This window comes from Falco peregrinus, chromosome 7, assembly GCF_023634155.1.
Source record: "Falco peregrinus isolate bFalPer1 chromosome 7, bFalPer1.pri, whole genome shotgun sequence".
Taxonomy (NCBI): Eukaryota; Metazoa; Chordata; class Aves; order Falconiformes; family Falconidae; genus Falco; species Falco peregrinus.
In genome coordinates, this window is record NC_073727.1 from 18,980,150 (window position 1) to 19,003,963 (window position 23,814).

Genomic DNA, 23,814 nt, shown 5'->3' on the forward strand with positions numbered 1-23,814 from the left:
TGCCCCGGCGGCCGGAGCCGCCGCCTCCGCCGCTTCGCCCCCGGCCCCGCGGAGACGGAGGGGGCGGCGGGGCCGGGCGGCGTCGGGCGTAGGGCGCGGGGGCGGCGGAGCCGCCGGAGGATGCTGCCGGCGGCCGGGCGAGGCGAAGCGAATCGCTGCCTGCGGCGGGGCCGCACCTGCGCTCCCCGGGCTGCGGCGGGCGGTGGGCTCCGGGGCCGGCCCCCCGGCCCTTCGGCAGCCGTCCCCGCGGAGCGGAGCGCCTGGGAGAGGGGGGCGAGGACGGCGGGAGCGGCGGGGATCGGCCCCCGGCGCGGCTGCCCTCGAAGGAAGAGCAGGGAGGCATCGCGACATCTTTCCGCTCCGCGTCGCTTCGGTTGCAACCTGGCAGTGCGCAGGGGCCGGGGAGGGAGCTGGCAGGCGGGCGGGCGCTCGCCTCTCGCCCCCCCCAGCCCCCCCGGCCGCTATTTATAGTCGTTACCCCCCCTTCCCCTCCTTCGGCGGCTCCGCGGGTCCGGGGGTGACGGCGGCGGGGGAAGGGGAGCGGCCCGGCGGCTCCGTGGCCGGCGAGGCGGGGATGCTGCGGGCGATGCCCCGGTGAGCATCGCGGGGCGCAGGGGAGCGCGGTGTCGCTGCGGGGCCGGAGCAGGGGAAGGCACCGCCATGCCCAGGAACAGGGCTTTTTCCGAGCCCGAGTGCTCGGCCGAGTACTCGGCAGACTACTCGGTGAGCCTGCCGTCGGACCCCGAGCGCGGCGTGGGTCGCACCCACGAGGTGACGGTGCGCAGCTCGGGACCCTGCCTCTGCCTGCCCCGCTTCATGCGCCTCACCTTCGCTCCCGAGTCCCTGGAGAACCTCTACCAGACTTACTTCCGCCGCCAACGCCACGAGACCCTCCTGGTGCTGGTGGTCTTTGCCGCCCTCTTCGACTGCTACGTCCTCGTCATGTGCGCCGTGGTCTACACCGCCGACAAGCTGGCCCCGCTGCTGGCGGCAGCGGCCGGGCTGGTTGCCCATGTGCTGCTCTTCATCCTTTGCAAGTACAGGCTGCTTCCCGAGCGGGTGGCCCGCAGGTTCCTGCCCTACATCCTCTGGGTCCTCATCTTGGCCCAGATCTTCTGCTACCTGGGTCTCAACTTCTCCCGCTCGCCCGAGGCCAGCGACACGGTGGGCTGGCAGGCTTTCTTCGTCTTCTCCTTCTTCATCACTTTGCCGCTGCGCTTGGCGCCCATCGTGCTCATCACCGCCATCTCCTGCGGCATCCACACGCTGGTGCTCGGTGTCACCATCGCCCAGCAGCGGCAGGATGCCCTGGACGAGGGGACGCTGCTGAGACAGGTACGGGGCCGGCGGGGGGATGTGGGGTCCCTGGGGGTGGTGACGTGTGAAGGGAAAATCATCCCCATGTGGTGTTTCCATGAGTTACCGTGTGGTCCATCCCTGTCCTTATGTTCTGACGCTAAAGCCGGGGTTGATCCAGACCCTGTGAGCTGATTGTAGTGTTTGCTGGGAGCAGGGGGCTCCCCAAAACATACTTGGGGATCAGTCTCCATGGGAGTGGGGTGCTGGAGTGTGCAGGAGCACCCGCCCAAGCTGGGTGCCACAGACCTGGCCCTGCAGGCCTGGATCCATCCCCAGGGGCCACCCGGGGTATGTGGACACGTGGGCTGCGGTTGGGCTGCTGGGGAAACTGAGGCAGGGTGGACCGTGTGCTCCTCCATCCACCCTGCCTGGTGGCCTTGCTTGTACCACTTTTCCTTTGAATTTCAAAAATGGCTAAAAATGGCCCCAAATGGCTATTTTTAGCTGAAATGTGGCAGAAGCCCAGCTTCTGGGCTTGCAAACAGCCACTGGAGCTTTCCCAGGAGGAAGTCGGGCGGCAGCTTGGTCCCGGCTTGGTCCCTGGGCAATGCCCATCACCCAGCCTCGTGCCTGGGGATGCTTTGGGGTGATTTTCTGCCCCAGCAAACCTGGAAAAAACGGTGTCCCCTAGCCCAAACGTGGCGCTAAGGCTGGGCCATTGGTTCACGCACACAGCAAAGGAGGGGACGTGGGGGTCAGACAGGGAGAGAGCGGTCCCCAGCCCATTGGATCCTTAATATTTCCTGGGAAACACCCAAGTGGAGCAGCTAGACACTGGTTTTATTCCCTAAATTAGTGGGTTTCATGTCTTGGCTGAATCCCTTTCCTCCCACTGTTTTCTCTACTGGCTGGCCACGGACCCAATGACCTGGGGAGCCTTTCCATAGCCAGGGTGGGGGGCAGGGTGGGGGGACAGCCAGAGCTGAGAACTTGTGTGCTGGTGGCTGTTGACGGCAGCAGGGAAAATCCCGCTGGAAACATCCACTCTGCCCCATAATGATGTGGGCTCTGTGGGAGGATGCTACAGGAATTTGGGATGCTCTGGGTCAGGTCCTGGGAGAGCTCCAGCTGCTCCCAGCCTAAATAGGAAGGGAAAAGGAGGGTATTTACTCACTTTTTGAGAGGTTTTGGAAGTAATGAGCCTGTGGTCACACTGGGAATTTGCAAAATGGAGCCTGTTCTCCAAAAAGCCTGAAGATCCTGTTTTCACCCTGTCTCTGGAGTGCGTGGTCTGGGGCTCGTCCCCTGGCTTGGGACATCTCCTGGTATCACACAGGGTTTTGCAAAGAAAAACACTTTTTGGGCACAGTTTATGGAGCCTGCCAGGCTGGGCGCTGGGGTGGCGGCATGGGTGCCCTCCCAGTGGTGCCCGGCCAGAGGCACTGTACCCACAGGAGAAACCCCAGTGCAGCAGCGGCTTTCCCAGGTTTTGCTCCTTTTCTGGGATACGAGCATGGCACGTGGCAGATCCAAAGGCAAGGAAACCTCTCACTGCCACCAGCCCCGGGATGCAGGAGGCAAGGGGACATGCAGGCATCCCCTTGGCCAGCAGCAGGCATGCGCCGCCTCTGTGTTAATCATTGCCGTGGCACGGAGAGTCCAGGGCTGGTAAAACCTTGGCAACGCGGCATGCCTCAGCCTCTGCCTGCTGCAAAAGGAGGAACATTATGTCCAGAAATAAACATCATATGCTTTATTATTATAGCCGGTGGTGCAGCTCCTGGAGGGAATGGCTATTAATAGGATGAACTGGAGGATGTCGCTTGAGCGGGGCTGGCACAGCTCGGGGGGGTTCGTGAGAGATGCCGGCAGTTTCTGCCCGGCTGCCGACCACCGAGGAGAAGCCCAAAGGCTGAATTGTGGCAGGGAGCTGGAATTTGGCACCGTTTGAGGCTGTACCTGCCATGGTTGCGCATAAACCAGCTGTGAAGCATCCCCAGGCTCAGGCCATGACCCAGCCCTGGACTGGATGGTCCTGGTACATCCTACCGGCACCTTTCCTGCGGGATGCAGATGGGGCTGGATGGGGAAGGAGGGATAAGGCTTGTTCCGCTGGTGGTGCACGCTCCTGCACATATCTTGCTCCATCTGCCCCCAGATTACCAAGTGCAAATAATAACCAGTGACTGTGCCAGCAGTGGGGCCTCCTCCATGTCAGGGCTTTCCCGGCAGTAGCTGGGGTCCTGGGAGGTGTTTTGCAGCTCAGGGCACAGGGACACATGCTGAGGGAGGTTTTTGGGGCTGAGCATCCATTGCATGGCTGCAGGATGCAGCTGGACAATGCTCAGTGTGGGACGTGGCTGTGCCATCTGGTGCCAGGTGAGCTGGTCCCCAGGATTTCCAGTGGTCCCTGTGTGCCGAGCTGTCCCAAGCCATTGAACCCCAGTAGAATGGCCCGTTGTCATGACAACTTGAGAGGCTGGGTAAAAATAGCAAGTGGCTGCTTGTTTTGGGGGTTTCTTCTCAGTGTCCACCTCCAGGCGGCTCCTTGCTCACCGTCTGCTGTGCCGTGGGTCCAGGGGCTCCCCAGGGCTCCCCAGCTGTGATGGTGGGACCTGGGGCAGGATCCAGCCCTGGGGCAACAGCTGAGGGTCCCAGGCGCTCTCCCCTGTTCCTTATGCTCTTTCCCCCTGAAAAAACAAGTTTCCTTGCTGCAAATCATTTTGTCAGCCCTGGCCCAGTGCTGTGCCAGCACCCAGACCCCCAGTGCCAGAGCCCTTACGTATTGCTGCACGTGGCCGGTTTCCCCACTGTCTCAGTTTCCCCCTGTGTGGAAGGGGTTGGCAGCTCCTCCCTATCTCCATAGGATGAGACCGGGCTGCTCAGGGCTTGATGCTGTCAAGTGACAAAACCTCTGAGGACAGGCACCCCCCGGGACCGGGGTCATATTAGGGCTTTCCTCTGACCGAGCTGGGATATGGGCTATGGGGACCAGGGGCGGGACAGTCAGTACAGGGGAGCTGGGAATCAGAAGGATGCTGAGCATGGGGGCATATCCCTCCTGGAGATGAGCTGGGGAACAGCTCCGTGCTCTTCCCGCTGCCTCCTCTGCACCGGCTGTGATGGAGCCCATGGCCTGCAGGGTAGAAGGACGTCTCCATGTCCCCATTGCCCTTTCGGCATAGCTGGAGCCTGTTATCACATCCTCCCTGTCGCTCTTCCCCTTTCTAGACTAAACAAACCAAATTCTTCCAACTTTTCCTCATCAGTCATATTTTCCACCAAGGGCTCTTTGCTTCCATCTGCAAATCTGCTCCGTCCCCTCCCGGGCTGCAGGGACACAGGGTCCAGCCCACGGAGCTGGGGTCTAGCCTGTGGGATGGGACAGGCTTCTGCCCGTGGGGACAGGGTCCAGCCCAGGGATGGGATGGATCCAGCCTTTGGGATGAGGCAGCGAGCCTCTGTGCCATGTGCCTTTGAAACCTTAAAGAGGACAGGTGGGTTGTCACAGCCAGCAGCACCCTGGGGCATCCATCTCCCGTGCTTATGTCTTTGGCTGTTGAGAGGGTCGTAGAGGGGCAGGAGCATATGTAAATGTACAATTTTAGAGTTTGGCCATGTTTTTGTTAGCTTTTCCTGCACAAAGGGGTGCAATTCCTGTGGCAGAAGTGGGGGGAGCGGCTGGTACGTGAGCCACCAAGAGCTGCTGGCCTTCAGCAGCTCTTTCCTCCAGGGCTGCTCCCAGCCCCTGCCGAGCTGCTGCCTTTTTCCAAAACATCTCTGCAAGCTTTAACGAAGCAGAGTCAGCCCGCGGGAACCACGGAGTCTCCCGGGATGCTCAGGGTGTGATCCCCAGCCAGACCCCTGCTGCAGAGCCATGGTGACGGTCCCCATGAGTCCCCCCAGCAGTTAACGGTGGCTGTGGCTTGGTGGTTTATCTCCAGGGTGTATTTTATGTCCTCCTCCAGCACTTGAGTACTTTTTTCCACTCTCACTGATCAGGCTCTGCTGCCCAAACAGGGATTTGTGGTGGCACCGGTGCTGTCCCCGAGGCACGCATGGGCTTCCCCGTGGCTCCGCTCACCCCCGTCTCCTGTTCTCTGTCCCCAAAGATCCTGTCCAATGTTGCCATCTACCTTTGCGCCATCACGGTGGGCACCATGTCCTACTACATGGCTGACCGCAAGCACCGCAAAGCCTTCCTTGAAGCACGCCAGTCCCTTGAGGTCAAGCTCAACCTGGAGGAGCAGAGCCAGCAGCAGGTAGGAGCCATGGCTGGGCAAGGGGGCAGCATGGGGACAGTGCAGGGGGTGGCAATGGGGACAGAAGGACCCCAGGTGGGAAATATGTTTGTAGTTTTGCACCATGTGCCCAGTTTGGGGACTCCCCATGTGACTGTCCTCTTCCAGGACCTCCCAGCTCCTGCCAAGGCCACCAGCAGCTGTCCCCGTCCCTGAGCATAGCCGTGCAGCAGATCCCCTTCCCCAGGCACAGCCACACAGCAGGTCCCTGTCCCCAGGCACAGCCATGTGGCAGGTCCCCTTTTGCTAGACATGGCCATGCAGCATGTCCCTGTCACCAGACATGGCCATGTGGCAGGTCCCTGTCCACAGACATGGCCATGCAGCATGTCCCTGTCCCCAGGCACGGCCATGTGGCAGGTCCCCTTCCCTAGACACGGCCACGTGGCATGTCCCTGTCCCCAGGCATGGCCACGCAGCAGGTCCCTGTCCCCAGGCATGGCTACACAGCAGGTCCCTATCAGGCCCTGGCCATTCCCTGGACCAGTCCTGCCACAGACCATGGCAGGGAAGGGAGAGCTGGCAGCAAGCAAGCACAGCCAGCCGCTCTCTGCTCTCCCCACGAGCGATGCCCGCTGTGGCAGACCCCCACGTGCTGGTACCATGCCGTGGTGGCCTGGCAAGAGGAGTGGTCAGGGGGAAGCGGCATCGTGGTGCCAGCCGGCTGTGTCCAAGCCCTGGTGTCTCCAGCCGCCATCCGGTGACCAGCTGGGCTAATTTTAGTGCCTTATCTGGGCCTCCCTCCTCATCTTCCATCTCTTATCTGGTTGATCTGCTGCCAGCAATTTGCTCCCAATGGCAACAAGAGACATGTGGCAGGGCCAGGCCAGCACCACCAGTGTCATCTTTGCTGCAAACCCTAGGTGGATGCTCTGATGTCTAATACGGGGTTAGGTCCACGGAGGGGTTTGGGTGATGAGGGCAAATCCTGGGGCTGGGGGATGCCCCAAGTGAGGACACCCTCGAGGTCCCAGCTTGTGGGTTCAGAGGGGTGGAGGAAAGGACATGAGGATTATTATCACATGAGCTCTTTCCTTAGGGAATTGAGCTAAAAATAGCCCATGATCTTACAGGAAAGGCTGCTAGCGTGAGGCCAAGTGGTGCGGGGCAGGGGGGCCATGGGGCAGGGGGGCCATGGGGCAGGGGGGCCATGGGGCAGGGAGTGATGCTGGCGGCCGGATCCATCCCCTCTCCCCTGCAGGCCATTAGTGGGGGCTGAACCAGCGGCCCCACGGGCAGAGGGATAACGGGAGCTGAGGAGAGCCGGGAGCTCCTGCACGCCTCCCCACCGGCAGCCTCCAGGGATGGCGATGGGACAGGGACACAGTGCCGTTCCTCCAGCAACAGCCCCACTGCAGCTGCGCACAGAACCCCCGCTCCGTCCCAGGGGAAAACCCGCTTCATTAACTGAGTTACTTACCTTTAGTGCAAATCCTCACACAGCAGGGCCAATCTATCCCTTCTCTGGCACCAGGGCTGCAGGGCCATGGGGACAGCAATGGGTGTGATGTCCCCAAGTGGGCTTGATCCTGCTGGGGGACCTTGGTTGAGTTCCACACGTAGATGTGGGATACCCACCATGCTTTTAAATGGATAAATCCTCCCTGGTGTGCTTTAACCCAGGTCCATGCACCCAGCACCAACCCACCCCCGGGGGCAGGACACCCTGGAGCAGCTCACAGGGACCTTGGTGGACTTCGGTGCAGACATTCCCAGCACCGTGTCCCAGGTTTTTTTGGGCCGATAAAAGCTTGGCCAACCCAATGCATTTTGATTCTCAAGCTCCCAGCGAGGGCTGGGCCCTGTATCGTGTCTGCAGAAGGGATCTGGGGTGCACATGCAAATTTTGCAGCTCATCAGCCGCTGTCAAATAAGTGTGTGGGACTGTCCCTCCTCACGGCTCCAGGGACAGGGAAGCTTTAGGGCACTGCAGCCACCCTGCCACACTCCCATCCTCCCCTGGCTGGGATTTATTCCTGGTTGCAGAAATCTTGATGAGAACTTGTAAAATAGGGAGGAAAATGGTAAAAGCAGTGGTTGGCATCCCTGGCAGAGCATTGCCGAGGGGGATGTGCCACTCATGGGTGCATCTCCTCTACCTGTGGGTGCAAGTTTGGAGTCGGGGTGATGGCTCCCAGCTCCCTGGGGTGCCCTGGGACACCCCACTCCAAGCTCATTCTCCTTGCCTGGAGGAAAACTCCTGTTCCACCGTGGCTTGATCCACTCTCTCCCTCTCCACATGTGGCTGAGAGGTTGGGCTAAGGATCTGGCTGGGCCCTGGGATCCTCCGGGGATGGCTGGGTCCAGCAGGAGGGCCCAAGAACTTGGAAATGTCACTTTGTTGCTCTGTGTCCTCATGGAGAGGGGAGTGTTTAGACCATAGGGCACGCACCATGCATTTGCACCATGTATTTAGACTGTGCATTTGCACCATGTATTTCTACCATGTGTTTCTACTGTGCCTTTGCACCATGCGTTTAGACAGTGCATTTGCACCATCCATTTGCATTGTGCATTTAGACCATGCATTTGCAGCATGTATTCACCCCGTGCATTTGCACCATGCATTTAGACAGTGCATTTGCACCATCCGTTTGCATCGTGCATTTGCAGCATGGATTCACCTCGTGCATTTGCACCATGCATTTAGATTGTATCTTGCGCCATGGATTTGCAGTATGGGTTTGCACCATGGGTTGCTGCACTTGGCACAGGTTGGACATCGTGTCGTGACAAACTCTCTTCCCTGCCCCATCCCCCAGGAGCGGCTGATGCTCTCCATCCTGCCCAAGCACGTGGCCGATGAGATGCTGAAGGACATGAAGAAGGACCCGAGCCAGAAGGAGATGCAGCAGTTCAACACCATGTACATGTACCGCCATGAGAACGTCAGGTAGGACTGTCCCTTCACTGTGTGACCCCCTGCCATCCTCATGGGAAAAACACTTCAGGGTTTTTGGTTTTTTGTTTTTGTGCGTTGTTTTGGTTTTTTTTCCAAAAATATCTATTTTGCAGTCCTGGCTGAAAAAGGGAGAGGTTGGGGTGGTTTACAGTTAAAGCAAAGGGTGAGAGGGGATGGCTACCAGCCAGACTGTGGCCTGGGGCCCCTTTTTGCTCCAGCCATGGTTTGCAGAGCATCGTCTTCAGCCATGTCACAAAACAGCCTTTTCTTTGGTGCAGGTGCCCCAGCGAAAGGGGAGAGTGGGGAAGGGGGTTCCAGGGTGGGGGGTGCCGGGGCTGAGCCGCTCACTGTTGCTCCCTGCAGCATCCTCTTCGCAGACATTGTGGGCTTCACCCAGCTGTCCTCGTCCTGCAGCGCCCAGGAGCTGGTGAAGCTCCTCAATGAGCTCTTCGCCCGCTTCGACAAGCTGGCAGCCGTGAGTCCTCCTCGGGCTGGCATGTAATGAGTGGGGCAGGTCTCAGCCACCCCCCACCCTGGCCCCAGCCCAAAGCTGCATCCCAGGATGGGGATGAGGAGGTTAAAGTATTACTCCTCCGGGATGCTGGAGGCGCCCTGCCCTGTGTTGCAAAAATAGGGCTGGTGCAGCCAGGCTCCTGGCCGAGCCCTCGGGGGAGGCTGGGTGGGAATGGAAAATCCGATTATTTGTGTCTCTGCTGGGCGCGGGAGACCTCTGCGTGGGTCAAGGTCAGCCTGGGAGAGGGATGGAGGTGGCAAGGGGGCTGGAGGGGGGGGGCATCCCAGCTGATGGGGGTGGGGCTGACAGCGTGCCCCCCTGTCCCCAGAAATACCACCAGCTGCGCATCAAGATCCTTGGTGACTGCTACTACTGCATCTGCGGGCTGCCCGAGTACCGGGAGGACCACGCCGTCTGCTCCATCATGATGGGGCTGGCCATGGTGGAGGCCATTTCGTAAGGGCTTTCTCCTCGGGAGTGGGGCCGTTCACTCCCAGGGAGGGGTGCCAGGGTGGGCAAGGGGGTCCTGGTGGGCTGGGGTGCAGCCTGGGGGCTTTCAGGTGTCCAGCCTCTGCGAAATGCGTTAAAAGACAGAGGAGTGCCGTTTAATGATGGGGGAACGGGCTGTGGGGTGGAGTGGGGGTGGGTTGGGAGGGGGTCACCCCCATATCATCCTTGTCTTCTCCCCCCACCCCAGCTACGTGCGGGAGAAGACCAAGACGGCGGTGGACATGCGGGTGGGAGTGCACAGTGGGACAGTGCTGGGGGGGGTGCTGGGCCAGAAGCGCTGGCAGTATGACGTGTGGTCCACCGACGTTACCGTGGCCAACAAGATGGAGGCAGGCGGCATCCCTGGGTGAGCATCTCCAGGGGGGAAGGTGGGGGATGGGCGTGGCGTGCCCTGCACTCAGGGGTGACACTGGTGCCCGGTGCCGGCAGGCGGGTGCACATCTCGCAGAGCACTATGGATTGCCTGAAGGGTGAGTTCGAGGTGGAGCCGGGTGAAGGTGGCTCACGCTGCGAGTACCTGAAGGAGAAGGGCATCATCACCTACCTCGTCGTGGTCCCCAAGCAGCCCCTGCGCAACGGCATCAATGGGGTGGTGAGTGGTGGCACCGGTGCCGTGGCAAGCTGGAGTGGGGGGACACCGCACCGCCACCCACCACCTTCGCCTTGCAGAAGCTGTCGCTGACCTCATCCCACGGTGGCTCCCCGCCGCTGGTCAACACCAAGGAGCGCAACGGCAGCCTCAGCCTGGCCTGCGCCAGCCCCGAGGAGCCTGAGGAGCCCGACACCAGGGTGAGGGGCACCCTGGAGAGCGGGGAGGAGGATGGAGAGGTACAGCCCATGGGAAGCATTCCCTTTCCAGCAGCTCACCTGCCTTTGGCTGCTGATAGCCACGCTGGAGTGGCTGAACATCCCACCGGTGCCAGCATGGTCGTGCTGATGCCTGGGCTGTGCCGGGGCAGGCCGTGAACCCCTCCTTCCCCAACCCTCGGCGGCGGCTGCGATTGCGGGACCTGGCCGAGCGCGTGATCGATGCCTCGCAGAACGAGCAGGAGCTCAACAAGCTGCTCAATGAAGCCTTGCTGGAGCGCGAGTCCGTGCAGGCGTGAGTCACCCCAACTGGCAGCACGTCCTGGCGTGGCTGGGTGAGTCCTCAGGGCCACCAGGCACTGATGGGCAATGCTGCCAGCAGGCTGAAGGGGAAGAGCACCTTCCGACTCTCCATGCGCTTCATTGACCCCGAGATGGAGACGCGCTACTCGGTGGAGAAGGAGAAGCAGAGCGGAGCCGCCTTCAGCTGCTCCTGCGTTGTCCTCTTCTTCACTGCTTTGGTAGAGGTCTTCATTGACCCCTGGTATGTCAGGGAGGTGGTGGGGATGGGTGGCCCAGCCGCGTAGGGCTTCAAACCCATTCCCTTTTGGCTCTTTTGGCAGGTTGGTGGCCAACTACGTGACTTTCATAGTCGGGGAGATCCTCCTGCTCATCCTCACCCTCTGCTCGTTGGCTGCCATCTTCCCCCGGGTGAGACAGGATGGGCTCACCACTCATGGTGATGGGACACCATGATGCCCCATCACCGTGTCCTACCTGGGCGAACCCCCCCCACCTTGCTCTCCCTGCAGGTTTTCCCTAAAAAGCTCGTGGCCTTCTCCACCTGGATTGACAGGACCCGCTGGGCACGCAACACCTGGGCCATGGCCGCCATCATCATCGTCACCATGGCTGACATAGTGGACATGGTGAGCCACCAGCCTGGGTGCCAGTGGGGCTGAGCCTGCTCCAACCCCCATCCAAGCAGCCCATAACTCTGCACAGCTGATCGTTAAAGCAATTAGCAGAGCTGCACTGTAGTGGGGGAAATTTAGGCTGGCTGGCCTTCTCCTGCTCTGCAAAGCACCCTGCCCCTTTGGGTGGCCATGCAGCCCCTGGAAAGGTGCACCCTGTCCCCACATCCCCCTCCTCACCCTGCCCTCGTGCCCCCAGCTCAGCTGCTGGCAGGACCATGGCGGGACAGGCAACGGGACGGTGGGGCCACTGCGGCCAGGCGGCTGTGGGGAGCAACCCAAGTACTACAGCTACATTGCCCTGCTGGCCTTGGTGGCCACCATCATGCTGGTGCAGGTCAGCCACATGGTCAAGCTGACCCTCATGGTGCTGATCACTGGGGCCACCGGCGCTGTCAACATCTACGCCTGGGAGCACATCTTTGACCAGTATGACCGCCACCGTGGTCAGCAAAGCACGTAAGGGGTGGCAGAGGGGTGGGCACCTTCTGGGGGCCACAGCCGTGCCCACCATCCACCCATGCCTTGCTGCCTGTGCCGGCAGGTCCTTGCTGGTCCCCTCCAAATACTCCATGACAGCGATGATCTTCATCGTGATGCTCAGCTTCTACTACTTCTCTCGTCATGTGAGTGACTCCCCCCACCCCCACACTGGGAAGCTCCCCTACCCTCTGCGTCTTCACCCCGCCCCCTGCCCTTATTTTTTGCAAGCTCCAAGGCAGAAGGATTTGTCCCCAGCTGTGAACAGCATCTCTGGCTCTTCTCCAAAGCAGCCTACCCAAGGGCTCTCCAGGCTCACATCAGTGGAGAGACCACCTCCATCTCGCCCCCATGGTCAGGGGTGGGCAGCAATGTGGTGGCCTACAGTCCATACCAGCCCTGTGAGGGTCCCGTTTGCACCTCAGAGCAGGTCTCATGTCCCCAGTTAGGGCTTCACCTTGTCCCAGAGCCTTCTTCCAGGCTGTCCCCAGCCCCCCAGCAGCCAGGATGCTCCCAGTGCTGGAGGGGACCCATTGGTGAGTGGGAACGGGGGGTGTAGCCTTATCCCCCCTGTCCCCCTACAGGTGGAGAAGCTGGCCAGGACCCTTTTCCTCTGGAAGATTGATGTCCATGACCAGAAGGAGCGGGTCTATGAGATGCGGCGCTGGAATGAGGCTCTTGTCACCAACATGCTGCCTGAGCACGTGGCCCGGCACTTCCTGGGCTCCAAGAAGCGGGACGAGGTGAGGGGCACCCGGGGTGGGTGTATTTGCCCCCCTTGTTGGGGGGTGGGCGGCAGGCTCCAGCCCTGAAGGCTTTGCCATGGGCTGTGGCTGAGTATCTTTGGTTGGATGAAGGTGATGTCTTGGCTGTGCAAGGCGTGGTTGCGGAGCACCCTCATTTTTTCACGCGTGCCGAGGGAAGATGGCTTCACGGGAGGGTTTGGGTTTGCTGGAGGTGTTGGTGTCATGCGTGGGCACATCCCTGGCTCACAGCCACCGTCCCACCCCCAGGAGCTGTACAGCCAGTCCTATGATGAGATTGGTGTCATGTTTGCCTCCCTCCCCAACTTTGCCGACTTCTACACAGAGGAGAGCATCAACAACGGGGGCATTGAGTGCCTGCGCTTCCTCAACGAGATAATCTCCGACTTCGACGCGGTGAGTCTGTACAGAGCTGGCCATGTGGGTGGTGTGGGGCTTGGCCAGACCTTCCCTTCCTGCCCCATCTCGGGGCAGACGGACCTGCCATGGCCCCAGGGGTACCTGAGGGCCTTGTCTCCATGGCTCAGCTCCTGGACGAACCCCAGTTCCGCTGCATCACCAAAATCAAGACCATCGGCAGCACCTACATGGCGGCTTCTGGAGTGACCCCTGATGCCAATGCCAACGGCTACACCACCAAGGTGAGGGGTCCCTGCGGTGGGGGGACAGTGGGCAAAGGGGTGGGCAGGCCTGACCCGTGCTGCCTTTGCAGAAGGAGACCCTCTCAGATAAGGAGCGCTGGCAGCACTTGGCCGACCTGGCCGACTTTGCCTTAGCCATGAAGGTGACACTGATGAACATCAACTACCAGTCCTTCAACAACTTCATGCTCCGCATAGGCAAGTCTGGGAGCGTGGGGCAGGGTCTGCCTCAGCGCCCCCTGCCCCCCCTTCCCTGCAAGCAGTGGGACGCTGGGCAGCAGCTCTAGTTCGGGAGCTGACGGCAGCAGGGCTGGTGGGGGGAACCTCATTGCCCTCCTGCAGACCAGGGTGTCCTGTCCATGTCACCAGCCATGGAGGTGACGTCTACTCCCTGTCTTGCACAGGCATGAACAAGGGGGCCGTGCTGGCAGGTGTCATTGGTGCCCGCAAGCCACACTACGACATCTGGGGCAACACGGTCAACGTGGCCAGCAGGATGGAGTCCACCGGCGTGATGGGGAACATACAGGTGGGGTGACAAGGGGGGGACAAATGAGCAACCCGGGGGGGAGCTGCAGCCCTCAAAATGCCCCACACTTTGGGTGGGAGGGAGAAAGCGCTGCCGGGAGCATCTGGAAGGGTTGGGGCTGGCTGTGGGGCTCCTCTGAGCTACGTATGGGCTAAGGTGATGCTCAGAGGGCAACCTGAGACCATGGGGTGGGACTCATGGGTAGACCTGTTGTCTGAGCTGCACATGAGGGTCCCTGCTCCCCATGTCATGTGCCAGGCAAGGACCCCCCAGCGTCCCACCACATTCGCTTGTCCCCGCAGGTGGTGGAGGAGACCCACCTCATCCTGAAGGAGTACGGCTTCCGCTTTGTTCGCCGGGGAGCCATCTACGTCAAAGGCAAAGGGGAGCTGCTCACCTTCTTCCTCAAGGGCCGGGAGAAGCAGGGCTCCTTTGTCAATGGCTCCTCCGTCACCCTGCCCCACCAGGTGGTGGACAGCTCCTGAGGGTCCCTGGCCACCCACCACCACAGCCACCGCCTCCCGGCGCCGAGCAGGGCGGCTCAGGGAGGACCTGGCACCCGCCACCGGGGACGTCCATCCCACCCAACCTTGAGAAACCAACCCCTTCGCACAATCCTTTCCGAGCCCCCGCCGGAGGTCTCGGGGGGGCTTTGCTCCATCGCGCCTGTGGCTGAGCAGGAGGGAGACACGGGGCCGCCCCGGGGGCTCCTCTGGCTGGTCATGCTTGCGTGCAAGCGCACGTGGGCTGGCAGCCCCTGGTGGGCACGGGGCTGGGGCCACGCAGTTGCCTTTCCTCGGGCATCCCGGGCGTCACCCGGCAGGCGGGGGGACGGCAGTGATGTTAAAGTAGCATCGTGGGCCCTGGCTGCCACGGCTGGGCATGAGGACATCCAAACTCAGGGCCGGATGGGAAGACGTCGCGTCTCTTCCATGTGCTGGGAGCGGTAGCTACAAACCAGGATTATCCGGGGTTTGCTGTTAGTTCGTACCAAGTCCATCCTCGTCACAAACCACCGTAGTTAGAAGACTGGGGAGATGGAGAGCACAGGGCCGCCTTGGACTCGGGGAAGAAGAAAAAGGAACCAATATTGTGTATTTCAGATATATAAATATATATAAGAGTACAGATTGACATTTATATTTTTAACTGTCCCCGTTCCCTCCCCGCAGTGGGGCTCACGCTCGCCTGGACGCTGTCCTGCACACACTGCGGTGGGCTGCTGCCACTTTTGCTGTCGCTTGATGGAAGAGAGGACCAGGGAACGGCAGAGGAGGGGACCGGAGCGTTAAACCCGATGCTGCCAGGGCTGGGGGCAGATGGGGAGCGCAGAGCGTAATTGCCGCTAGTTTCTTGAATAGAAGCAGTTGAATTTCAAAGACCGATTCTGCGCCTGCTTTGTTCTGGGGTTTTGGATATGGCGAGAAGGGCTCGATCGATTGCCTTGGCAAAGGGATGCTGGTTTTGGAGGGATCCTGAAACAGGAGGCTGGTGCTGGGGCTGAGCACCTCCCGCCGGCAGCATGTGCTGCTGGCCCTTGCTGGCTCTGGCAGCAGAGTACCTAACACTGGGAACGGTGACACGAACGAGACAGGAGTTTAATCCCCACCTCAGCAGGCTCAAGGAAACAAAATGCACATCCACAGCCTGCGCTGTGCTGTCCCTGTGCTCACAGGGCCTGGCTGCGGGTGCAAGCAGCACCCAAGGGGACCTGGAGCGATGCAGAGAGGGGAAGAAACCCTGACTCAGCCCTCCGAGTACCCCAGGATACAGGCCCCGGGGTGCAGTGGGTCTTATGGCCCAGACCCACCTCCCCCTATCCCACACCAACAGGGGACCGTGACCAAGAGCTGGGTTAAGCCTGGCTTTGCCACAGCTGCTTCAGTGACAAGCTGCGGCACCTCACCCTCGCAGCTGAAGTGTTCGGTTCCCACAGATCTCCCAAAACATGCGGCCCGGGCCCTCACCCCACTGCCAGGTCAGGGCTCTGCCTCCCCTCAGCAGGACAGTGCACAAGGTTAGGGCAGGGGCTGGCACCCCAGCCTGGCCTCTGCAAACTCACAGCTGCCCCCCGGCACGGGTGAGACACCAAGCAGCGCTCTTCCTGCTTTCCATTACTTTTCATAGAAATGACAACCACAGAACTAAAAGTGATGTGGGGTAACAAAAATGCTTTCTGATGATGCACAGCTGGCAGCAGGAGCAGATACTCAGAAGCCCAAACCCCTCCAAACACGAGCAAGCAAGCAAATGCTCACCCCGCGAGCTGTCAGCTCTCCTAAAGCAGCTCGAGCTGCAAGCTGTCAGCCTTGTGAGCCTTCCCCTACGGACGTCAGCAGCGGGACTCACTGCCTGGAGCTACGACACTCAAAACTAAACAAATTGTTCAGTTCAATCTGGACCAGGAGCTGTAATGATGACAGAAAGAATAAAAAAAAAAAAAAAAAAAGACAAAGGGCTTTCCCTGTGCCTTATCACACGTGGGACTGGAATAAAAGTGAGACAGGAGAAAATACTGTCATTTAAACCACATTATATATATATCTGTCACTTAAATGCCATTCTATTCTACTAAACCACATTATAAAGCTAAAGGAAATCAAAAGATTTTTCTTTTTTTAACACCACAGTTTGAGTAATGTAGAACTTTTATTAATAAGCTGCTAAAGTACTGTTACAAAACAAGTTTTCAAAGATCTGATCCAGAGTTGAAGCACAACGACAGGACACCAGCAAATCTGCCCCACGCCTAAAGGGAAGGAAAGAGCACGTGTAAAGGCACCGCTGGTGTGAAATTTTCCGGGAAGTTCAGCGCTCCTGCTCGTGGGGTGGTTAACAGCTTGCACGAGGGCACGGGTTTAGCTGGCACTAACGTAAACCTCACCTCCGTCCCTCAACCCCTTGCAGCTTCTAACATGAAATCCTTGCCTGGCTCTAGTAAGCAGGGCACAGCTCACCCCACTTGCTCCCTGCTTTCGAGGTGTGTTGGATAAGCACATGGTGCTGACCCCCAGGGCATGGCCACTGAAAAAAAGACCTTGAAGTTTTCGTGTCGTTTCTGATTCCAACTGTGAGAGGCTTCCTGCAACCGTGGAGCTCTGCCGCACCAACCGCAGAGATCAGCGCTCAAACAAGCAAGCAGCACAGTGCCGAGGAAAGGTTACCTGTGACAACAGGCACCCGGAAGCTGCAGGGAAACGTTGCTCTCGAGGTTCAAGCTGGCCCAATTGCTCCTTGGGGTTTCCAGCAGCATCGCTGCGGTCCACAGAAAACGTTTGCATTTCGTGATCACTCCCCACAGGCAGGGGAGCTCAGGGAGCTGCGTTACTGAGGAAAGCCGGGGTGGCTCACGGTGAATGCTCCATCCACCCTTTCTCACGCGCTGCCGAAGGAGCGGAAGGCTTTGTGCAGGGCCACACGGCGAAACAGGCCCGAGTGAGCTGCTGCCATCTCTGCTACAGATGCGGGAGCGTCCGCTGGCAGACAGAAGCAGATGGATCAGTGGGGAAAGGAACACCACGTTGCCAGCATAAAACTATTTGTTTCTCATTCCTCCCTTGTCCCTAGGGAGTCTTTCCCTCTCCCTCGCTATATAGTTTTTCTTCTCATAACCCCTTGCTCTCCTCCCTAACCCTTGGCGTCCTGCAGCTCCCTCATGGGATTTGATGGCTGCAGAAAGAACAAGTGCCTTAAGAAACACGCACTGCTGACAGGCAAGGACAGTTACGTGGCAGCCTCACCCAGCCCCAGCTCCTCTCTTAGCACAGAATTTGTGAGCTAAGGCAGAACGTCACCTACAAAGGGATGGCTACTGCAAGGAAAGGAGAGGGGGAACTGTTGATCCAGTACACGATGACTCCTCCAGCCTCACCAACGATCTGGCAGGAGCAGGCCTGAGACTGTGCCTGATGGCAGAGAGCAGATTATCAATCCCAGCTGCTCCATTCAGAGCTCCATCTAGCTGCATGTTGGTCCACACGCTCCACAGCCCAGCCAGCCAAAAGCAGGACACGGCGTGGCTGGAAAACACAGGCAGACAGATGGGCAAATGATCCCTCAGCCCCGTTTGGGATCTGTAATAACCGGTCAGAAAATAGCGTGGATCTGTGATAAAGCCGTGCCACGGTGTTAGGGTTGCACAAGACACTCACTGTTGCAGTCAGTCTTTCCCGTACTAGGAGGAGGTGGCATTGCTGATACAGAGGAGGGGGAGTAGGTGGCATCAGGGAAAGATTTTGCAGGCAGAGATCTTTGTTATGAGTATTTTGCAGCATCCCTGATCCTTTCTAAGGGACAATAAATCTCGCTCCTGCCTCTGTTCTCCCTGCCATTGCACTGCAATACATGCCAGCACACCTAGGAGGGCAGCAGGGGCAATTAGGGCCTGCCTGGCCACACGAGACAGCCCAACACCAGGCCTCAATTAGTCATTTATCTTAATGCACTGAGAGAGAGAAATTCCTGATGCTGAAAAAATCCTGCCTTACTTGCCTACAACTAGACCCCACCCTAGGGAAAGATCACAAGGCTGGCTGCCAGGTTTTCAAGGATCAGAAATGAGTCCAAGGCCATAAGTCAACTGGAACAAACAGTCACTGTGATGGAGACTGACAGCTTCCCAGTTTCTGGCTGCACTTGCTCACCAGGCTCTCCCACGTGTGCACAGTGCACTAGCACAGGCTGAGCTCTAGCTGTGAAACTTGTGAAAACAGCATCCTGATCCTGCTGGGACCGTACCAGAGTCTGCACTCCCAGTAATTGCAAACCACAAACAAGCGTCCCGTCCATCTGAAATGATCCAAGCTTGCACTCACACCTTACCTTTCTCAGCCCCATCCTCCCTCCCTCCCCACAGCCATCCCATCTTGCCAGTATTGCAAGAGATCTGTGCTCTTGTGCTAGGGATGAGTTACAACTGCTTCAAGACCCAACACCAGTTGCACACAACCCCTTCTGTAATCTGTTCTCCTTCAGCAATTTGACAGCTTACTGCCTTTTGTCCCCAAACTGAACCAGGGAAAAAAACCCATCCATGTGCAGAACCACAGTATGGTCTGCCCAGCCCACGTCCCCAGAGAGACTCCGCACCATCAACTTACATGCGCAGGAAACGACTGCTTCAGTGGGGAGGCTGCAACAGAGATCTCCATAAAGCAGCCTCACCTTGAACAGAAAGGTCTTGCTTTTCCTTGACACGTTGTAATTAAAGACCAGCAAGTCACACAAGGAGTTCCTCTGCAACTTTCCTTCTATCTGGTCCGAAAAGTGTTTCTGAAGGGACAAAGACAACTTCTGAAACACAAAGCTAGGAAGGGAGCCCATCAGCGCAGGGCTGGGAGCTCATCAAGTGCACCCTCTATACCAGCCGGGCATACCCAAATCATAGAATTGCCAGAGTTGGAAGGGATCTCTGGAGATCCCCTAGCCCACCCCCTGCTCAAGCAGGCTCTCCTACAGCAGCTGCACAGGATCACATCCAGGCGGGCTCTGGACGTCCCCAGAGGAGACTGCACAGCCTCTCTGGGCAGCCTGTCCCCATGCTCCGGCACCCTCAAGGGAAAGAAGTTTTTCCTGCTCTCCCCACGGAGCTCCCTGTGCTGCAGTTTGTGCCCGTTGCCCCTTGTCCTGTCGCTGGGCACCGCTGACAAGAGCCCGGCCCTGGCCCCCTGACACTGGCCCTTAAGGTACCTGTGTGCATCGCTCAGGTCCCCTCTCAGCCTTCTCCTGCCCAGGCTGAACAGCCCCAGCTCCCGCAGCCTTTCCTCACCAGGGAGATGCTCCAGCCCCTCATCAGCTTGGTCACCTCCGCTGGCCCCTCCCCAGCAGCTCCCAGTCTCTCTGGAACCGGGGAGCCCAGCACTGGACACATACTGTACACTGAGCAACCTTGCACAGGAAGGACTTAAAACAAGTGCCATGCGCACCCTAAAGCCACACCCTCCGGTGGCTTTTTAGAGATGACAGCTATTTCAGCTTAGGGAGCTCTGGAATTTGACAGTAAACTTTAAATGAGCCACAATACAATATCCAAGTACCTGACAATCGATGGAACAGGCAACCAAGTTTATAGTCACATGATAGTTTGTGAAGTTCTGAAAACCAGAACCATGAGCACTCAACAAAAAGAAAACTGCAAAGATTCCCCCCAGCACTTCAGAGACTTGTAACACTTGGTACACCAAAGGAAAAAAGAAGGGTGAACAAAATTGCTGCAGCCACTGGTACCTGTAACTGGTCTGCCTGGTACCTCCTCTGAACGTAAGCATTCAGGTGGTCAGACAGGACAGACAAGAAGCGCCTGATGTCCGTCTGCAAGTACTTCTTGGCTATCTCCTCCAGGGGGATGAAGATGGGGACAGAGTGGCGGTAAATCTGCACTTCTGGCTCGGTGAGCAGGTCCAGGTAGTAAGAATCCAAGTAGGTGCCCTCGTAAGCCGTGCTGATGCAGAAACACACTCCCTTCTTGGTCAGCTTCCCGCTGATCCCTTGGGTCCAGAGAGAGAGGGTTTACTGAACGCTACTCTAACTCACCACTGCAGCTTGGCTGGGGCAACAGAGATGGTAAGAGGGGCTCTGTCCTCCTCCTAGGCTAGCTGAGGGAGCTCCCTAGGAGGCCGAATGACTTGCAAGAGTTTAGAAACATAAAAACAGGGCAACTTTTTATTAAGGGACCTCTAATGAATTCAGCAAGCTTAACGGTAGCTTAGATTCCCAATAACTGAGTTATGCTGCTGATTTCAAACACAGTCCTGGCTCCAACGTGACAGGGACAAACGGGGCACCCTGGGTGGAGGAAGGCAGTGCTTCACTGCCCCAAGCAGCACGGTGGGAGTGCTCATGGCAGGGCTCAGCCCGCTTGCATCAAGCCGGACTCACATCCTCACACTTTCCAGAATGCAAAGGTGGCTGTCATTGGAAACATTTTTTTTTTTTTAAAAAAAAGCTCAGAAGCAGAAGAAAAGAGGGTGCTGACCTCACAAGCTTGCTTGGAAGACTCAGACCACTGGATATTGAACTGCCTAATTCCCAAAGATTTCATTCCTAAGGTAGTTTTCAAAAATCCAGACAGTCTAAATAAAGTAAATAAGAGTTCCTGCAACATCCCAGAGGCCTCCTGCAAAAGGCAGGGAATTACAAAGTTACGGCTCTTCCAGCATTTCAATGGCTTCAAGCACAACAGCAGCAGTGTTAACACGGAAGTTACACTTCACATCAGGTTCATTTACCGGAATTTAGCACCCCAGAAATGCAGCCATTGGCAGAACACAAAATTTTGAGACATTACCTGTGAGGTAAAAGAGCCGCAGCATGGCCTTAAGGCTTTTTATCTTCCACTCCAAAACAGCCTGAGCACTGGGCTGTGCCGGAGGCAGCATGACTCCTTCTTTCCCAAGTTGCTACAAAAGCCAGAAGAGAAGAGGTCAAAAATCGCTGACACAAGTGTGTCACCTGCAGGGAACACAGTCAGGATACAGAGAAATAATAACCTGGCTCTGAGAAAAGCGAGATGGCATTTCAAGCAGAAAAGGGGAGAAAAACTTGACAAAATAGTTCAGAAATGGCCACACAACTTCCAGCCAAGCAGATCCAGCAGTTCTAGACTATATGGTACTGAAAAGAGGGGACACCAGGACTGTATGCCCTGGGGAAAATAAAAAAAATAACAGTTGGCTCTATATGAATAACCTCAGTAAATCCACCCTCTGAGAGCAGCAGCACACCAGAGCCCTCTGCCAAATCTCTGCAGTAAGCCTTTTTCTCACCCCCTTTTGCTGCAGATCCACCTTAGCCTGCAGCTCATCCCTCCGGAGTCTCAGCTCCTGAACTGTTGCTTTCAGCCTGGCCAGCTTCTCTTCTTGCTGCTCCATTTCCTCCTGCTTCACAGCTGCCTCATGAGACTGCACCTCCAGCATTTCCAGGTGAGCAAACACTCCTGCGAGGAAAAGCATGACATGCTGTGATGGGTGTGCGTGGCCAGGTTTTGGTAGGGAAAGTGGCTACAGAGGTGGCTTCTGTGAACAGCTGCTAGAAGCTTCCCCCATGTCCGGTGGAACCAATGCCGGCCAGCTCCAAGATGGACCCACTGCTGGCCAAGTCCACCAGCGATAGTGGCAGTGCCTCTGGGATAACATATTAAGAAGGAAAAAAAAAAAGAAAATACCTGCACCAAGAAGAGAGCAGTGAGACTATGTGAGAGGAACAGCTCTGCAGACACCCAGGTCAGTGCAGAGGGAGGGGAGGAGGCGCTCCAGGTGCCAGGGCACAGATTCCCCTCAGCTCATGGAGGCCCACAGTAGAGCAGATCTCCACCTGCAGCCCGGGAAGGACCCCAAGCCAAAGCAGGGGGATGCCTGAAGGAGGCTGTGACCCTGTGGGAAGCCCACACCGGAGCAGGTTTGCTGGCAGGACTTGTGGACCCATGGAGAAAAGAGCCCACACTGAAACAGGTTTGTTTTGCTGCCAGGACTTGGGACCCCTTGGGGGACCCATGCTGGAGCAGTGTATCAAGAACTGCAGCCTACTCACCTTGGAGAAGTTCACGGAGAACTGTCTCCTGTGGGAGGGACCCCACACTTGGAGCAGGGGAAGAGTATGAAGAGGAAGTAGTGGCAGAGACAGTGTGTGATGAACTGACTGTAACCCCTATTCCCTGTCCCCTGCCTGCTCGGGGGGAAGAGGGAGAGAAATCAAGAATTAAGCCCTGGAAGAAGGAGGGGTGGGGGAAGGTGTTTTTTTCTGATTTGAATGGTAATAAACTAATTTTCCCCAAGTTCAGCCTGTTTTTCCCATGACAGTAATTGCTGAGTGATCTCCCTGTCCTCATCTTGATCTACAAAAGCTTTTCGTTATATTTTCTCTCCCCTATCTGGTTGAGGAGGGGAGTGATAGAGTCGTTTTGGTGGGCACCTGGCATTCAGCCAGCGTCAAACCACCACACACGCTCAAAAATCCAAGCTGTGATTATTGGTGGTCTGCACTGCAGCAACAGAAACAAAGTAGGTCCAGTGCAGATACATAACAAAAACACTTGCAATAACTTTGCAAAGGGGCAGAAGACAGGCAAAGATCCAGGAAAGAGGCTTTTGGGAATTTTAAACGTGAGGCTGAGGGCCAGCAAGAACCTAAACACTGGGGTGTCCCATAGCAGCTAGCTAAGCTCCTGAAAAGCAGAATAAGCTAGCAAATACTCCAGTCCTGATGTCCCTGATCCCAGGAGATCTGCAATTCCCCATTCCACCTTTAACCCAGTCCACAGATCAGGGAAACAAAGCCCCCATACCCTATATCAGCTGAGAGCTACTCAAGATACAACTCAGCAACTGAAGCAACCAGGGGGTCGCCTCTGGCCCCAGGTACTTCAGGGCTCGCTCCGACAGGAAGGCCACACTTGGCACTTGGATGTCCCGCACCCTGCGCCCCAGGTAACTCACCGCTTGGTGCACAAGCTTTCCCCCCCTCCATCTTCCCTCGCCGCTCTCCTGTAAGAGAGGCAGCGGGTTCCTCGGCCAGGCTGTGTCCCTGGGCAAGCAGCGATGTGGAGGTAGCAAGAGCTTTTCCTCAGGGATCTTCCTCAGAGAAGCACCAAGGGCAGGTCTGGCACCCGGACCGGCCCCACGCGGGGACAATCCCACGGGCCGATGGCTGAAAAGACACGTTATAACTCGCCATTTTCCTACAAGCCACAGTTTCACGCCGGCCCCACAAGGAACCCCCCCGGGAGCGCAGGAACGTACAGGATTCAGCTCCCCCCGCCAGCAGGGCGCCCCGGGGAGCCGCCACAGCCAAGGGGACAGGGAGGAACCCCCGCACGGAGGGGTGGGTTAGGCCGCGGCCGCGGCCCCGGCCGAGGGGGACGGGGACAAGCGAGGCGCCAGGCAGCCGGGGCTCCACACCAAGGGGGCTGAGGGGGCCGCGCCGGGGCGGCTGCAGGGGATCGGGCAGACCCCGCGGGCCCGGGTCCCCAACAGCTCCCGCACCCACCTCAGACAACCGCGGCTCAAACTGCGCGCCTGAGCGCCGCCGGAAGGACGTCACCTCCCTGACGCCATTTCCCTCCGTTTGCCGTACAACAAAATGGCGGCGACACTGCCTC

At 58.1% G+C, this 23,814-nt stretch overlaps 2 protein-coding genes across 2 annotated transcripts; one reads left to right on the top strand and one right to left on the bottom strand.

Annotated features, from left to right (window-relative positions):
• Nucleotides 1-650: 650 nt before the first annotated feature.
• ADCY3 (adenylate cyclase 3) lies at nucleotides 651-15,100 on the top strand. The gene is made up of 20 exons (XM_027785560.2): nucleotides 651-1,335; nucleotides 5,412-5,561; nucleotides 8,363-8,493; nucleotides 8,866-8,977; nucleotides 9,345-9,472; nucleotides 9,714-9,872; nucleotides 9,956-10,118; nucleotides 10,196-10,354; nucleotides 10,486-10,628; nucleotides 10,716-10,877; nucleotides 10,957-11,044; nucleotides 11,146-11,262; nucleotides 11,507-11,766; nucleotides 11,852-11,933; nucleotides 12,372-12,530; nucleotides 12,801-12,947; nucleotides 13,079-13,192; nucleotides 13,264-13,390; nucleotides 13,597-13,721; nucleotides 14,024-15,100. The coding sequence occupies exons 1-20, from the start codon at nucleotides 661-663 to the stop codon at nucleotides 14,204-14,206; spliced, it is 3,384 nt and encodes a 1,127-aa protein (XP_027641361.2). The 5' UTR covers nucleotides 651-660; the 3' UTR covers nucleotides 14,207-15,100.
• A 1,251-nt stretch (nucleotides 15,101-16,351) lies between these two features.
• Nucleotides 16,352-23,793, bottom strand: CENPO (centromere protein O). Its single transcript, XM_055809478.1, has 7 exons — nucleotides 23,703-23,793; nucleotides 23,153-23,363; nucleotides 21,485-21,654; nucleotides 21,007-21,118; nucleotides 19,947-20,206; nucleotides 18,821-18,992; nucleotides 16,352-17,197 (listed from the first exon to the last, which is right to left on the bottom strand). The coding sequence occupies exons 2-7, from the start codon at nucleotides 23,181-23,183 to the stop codon at nucleotides 17,097-17,099; spliced, it is 846 nt and encodes a 281-aa protein (XP_055665453.1). The 5' UTR covers nucleotides 23,184-23,363; nucleotides 23,703-23,793; the 3' UTR covers nucleotides 16,352-17,096.
• Between the last annotated feature and the right edge of the window lie 21 nt (nucleotides 23,794-23,814).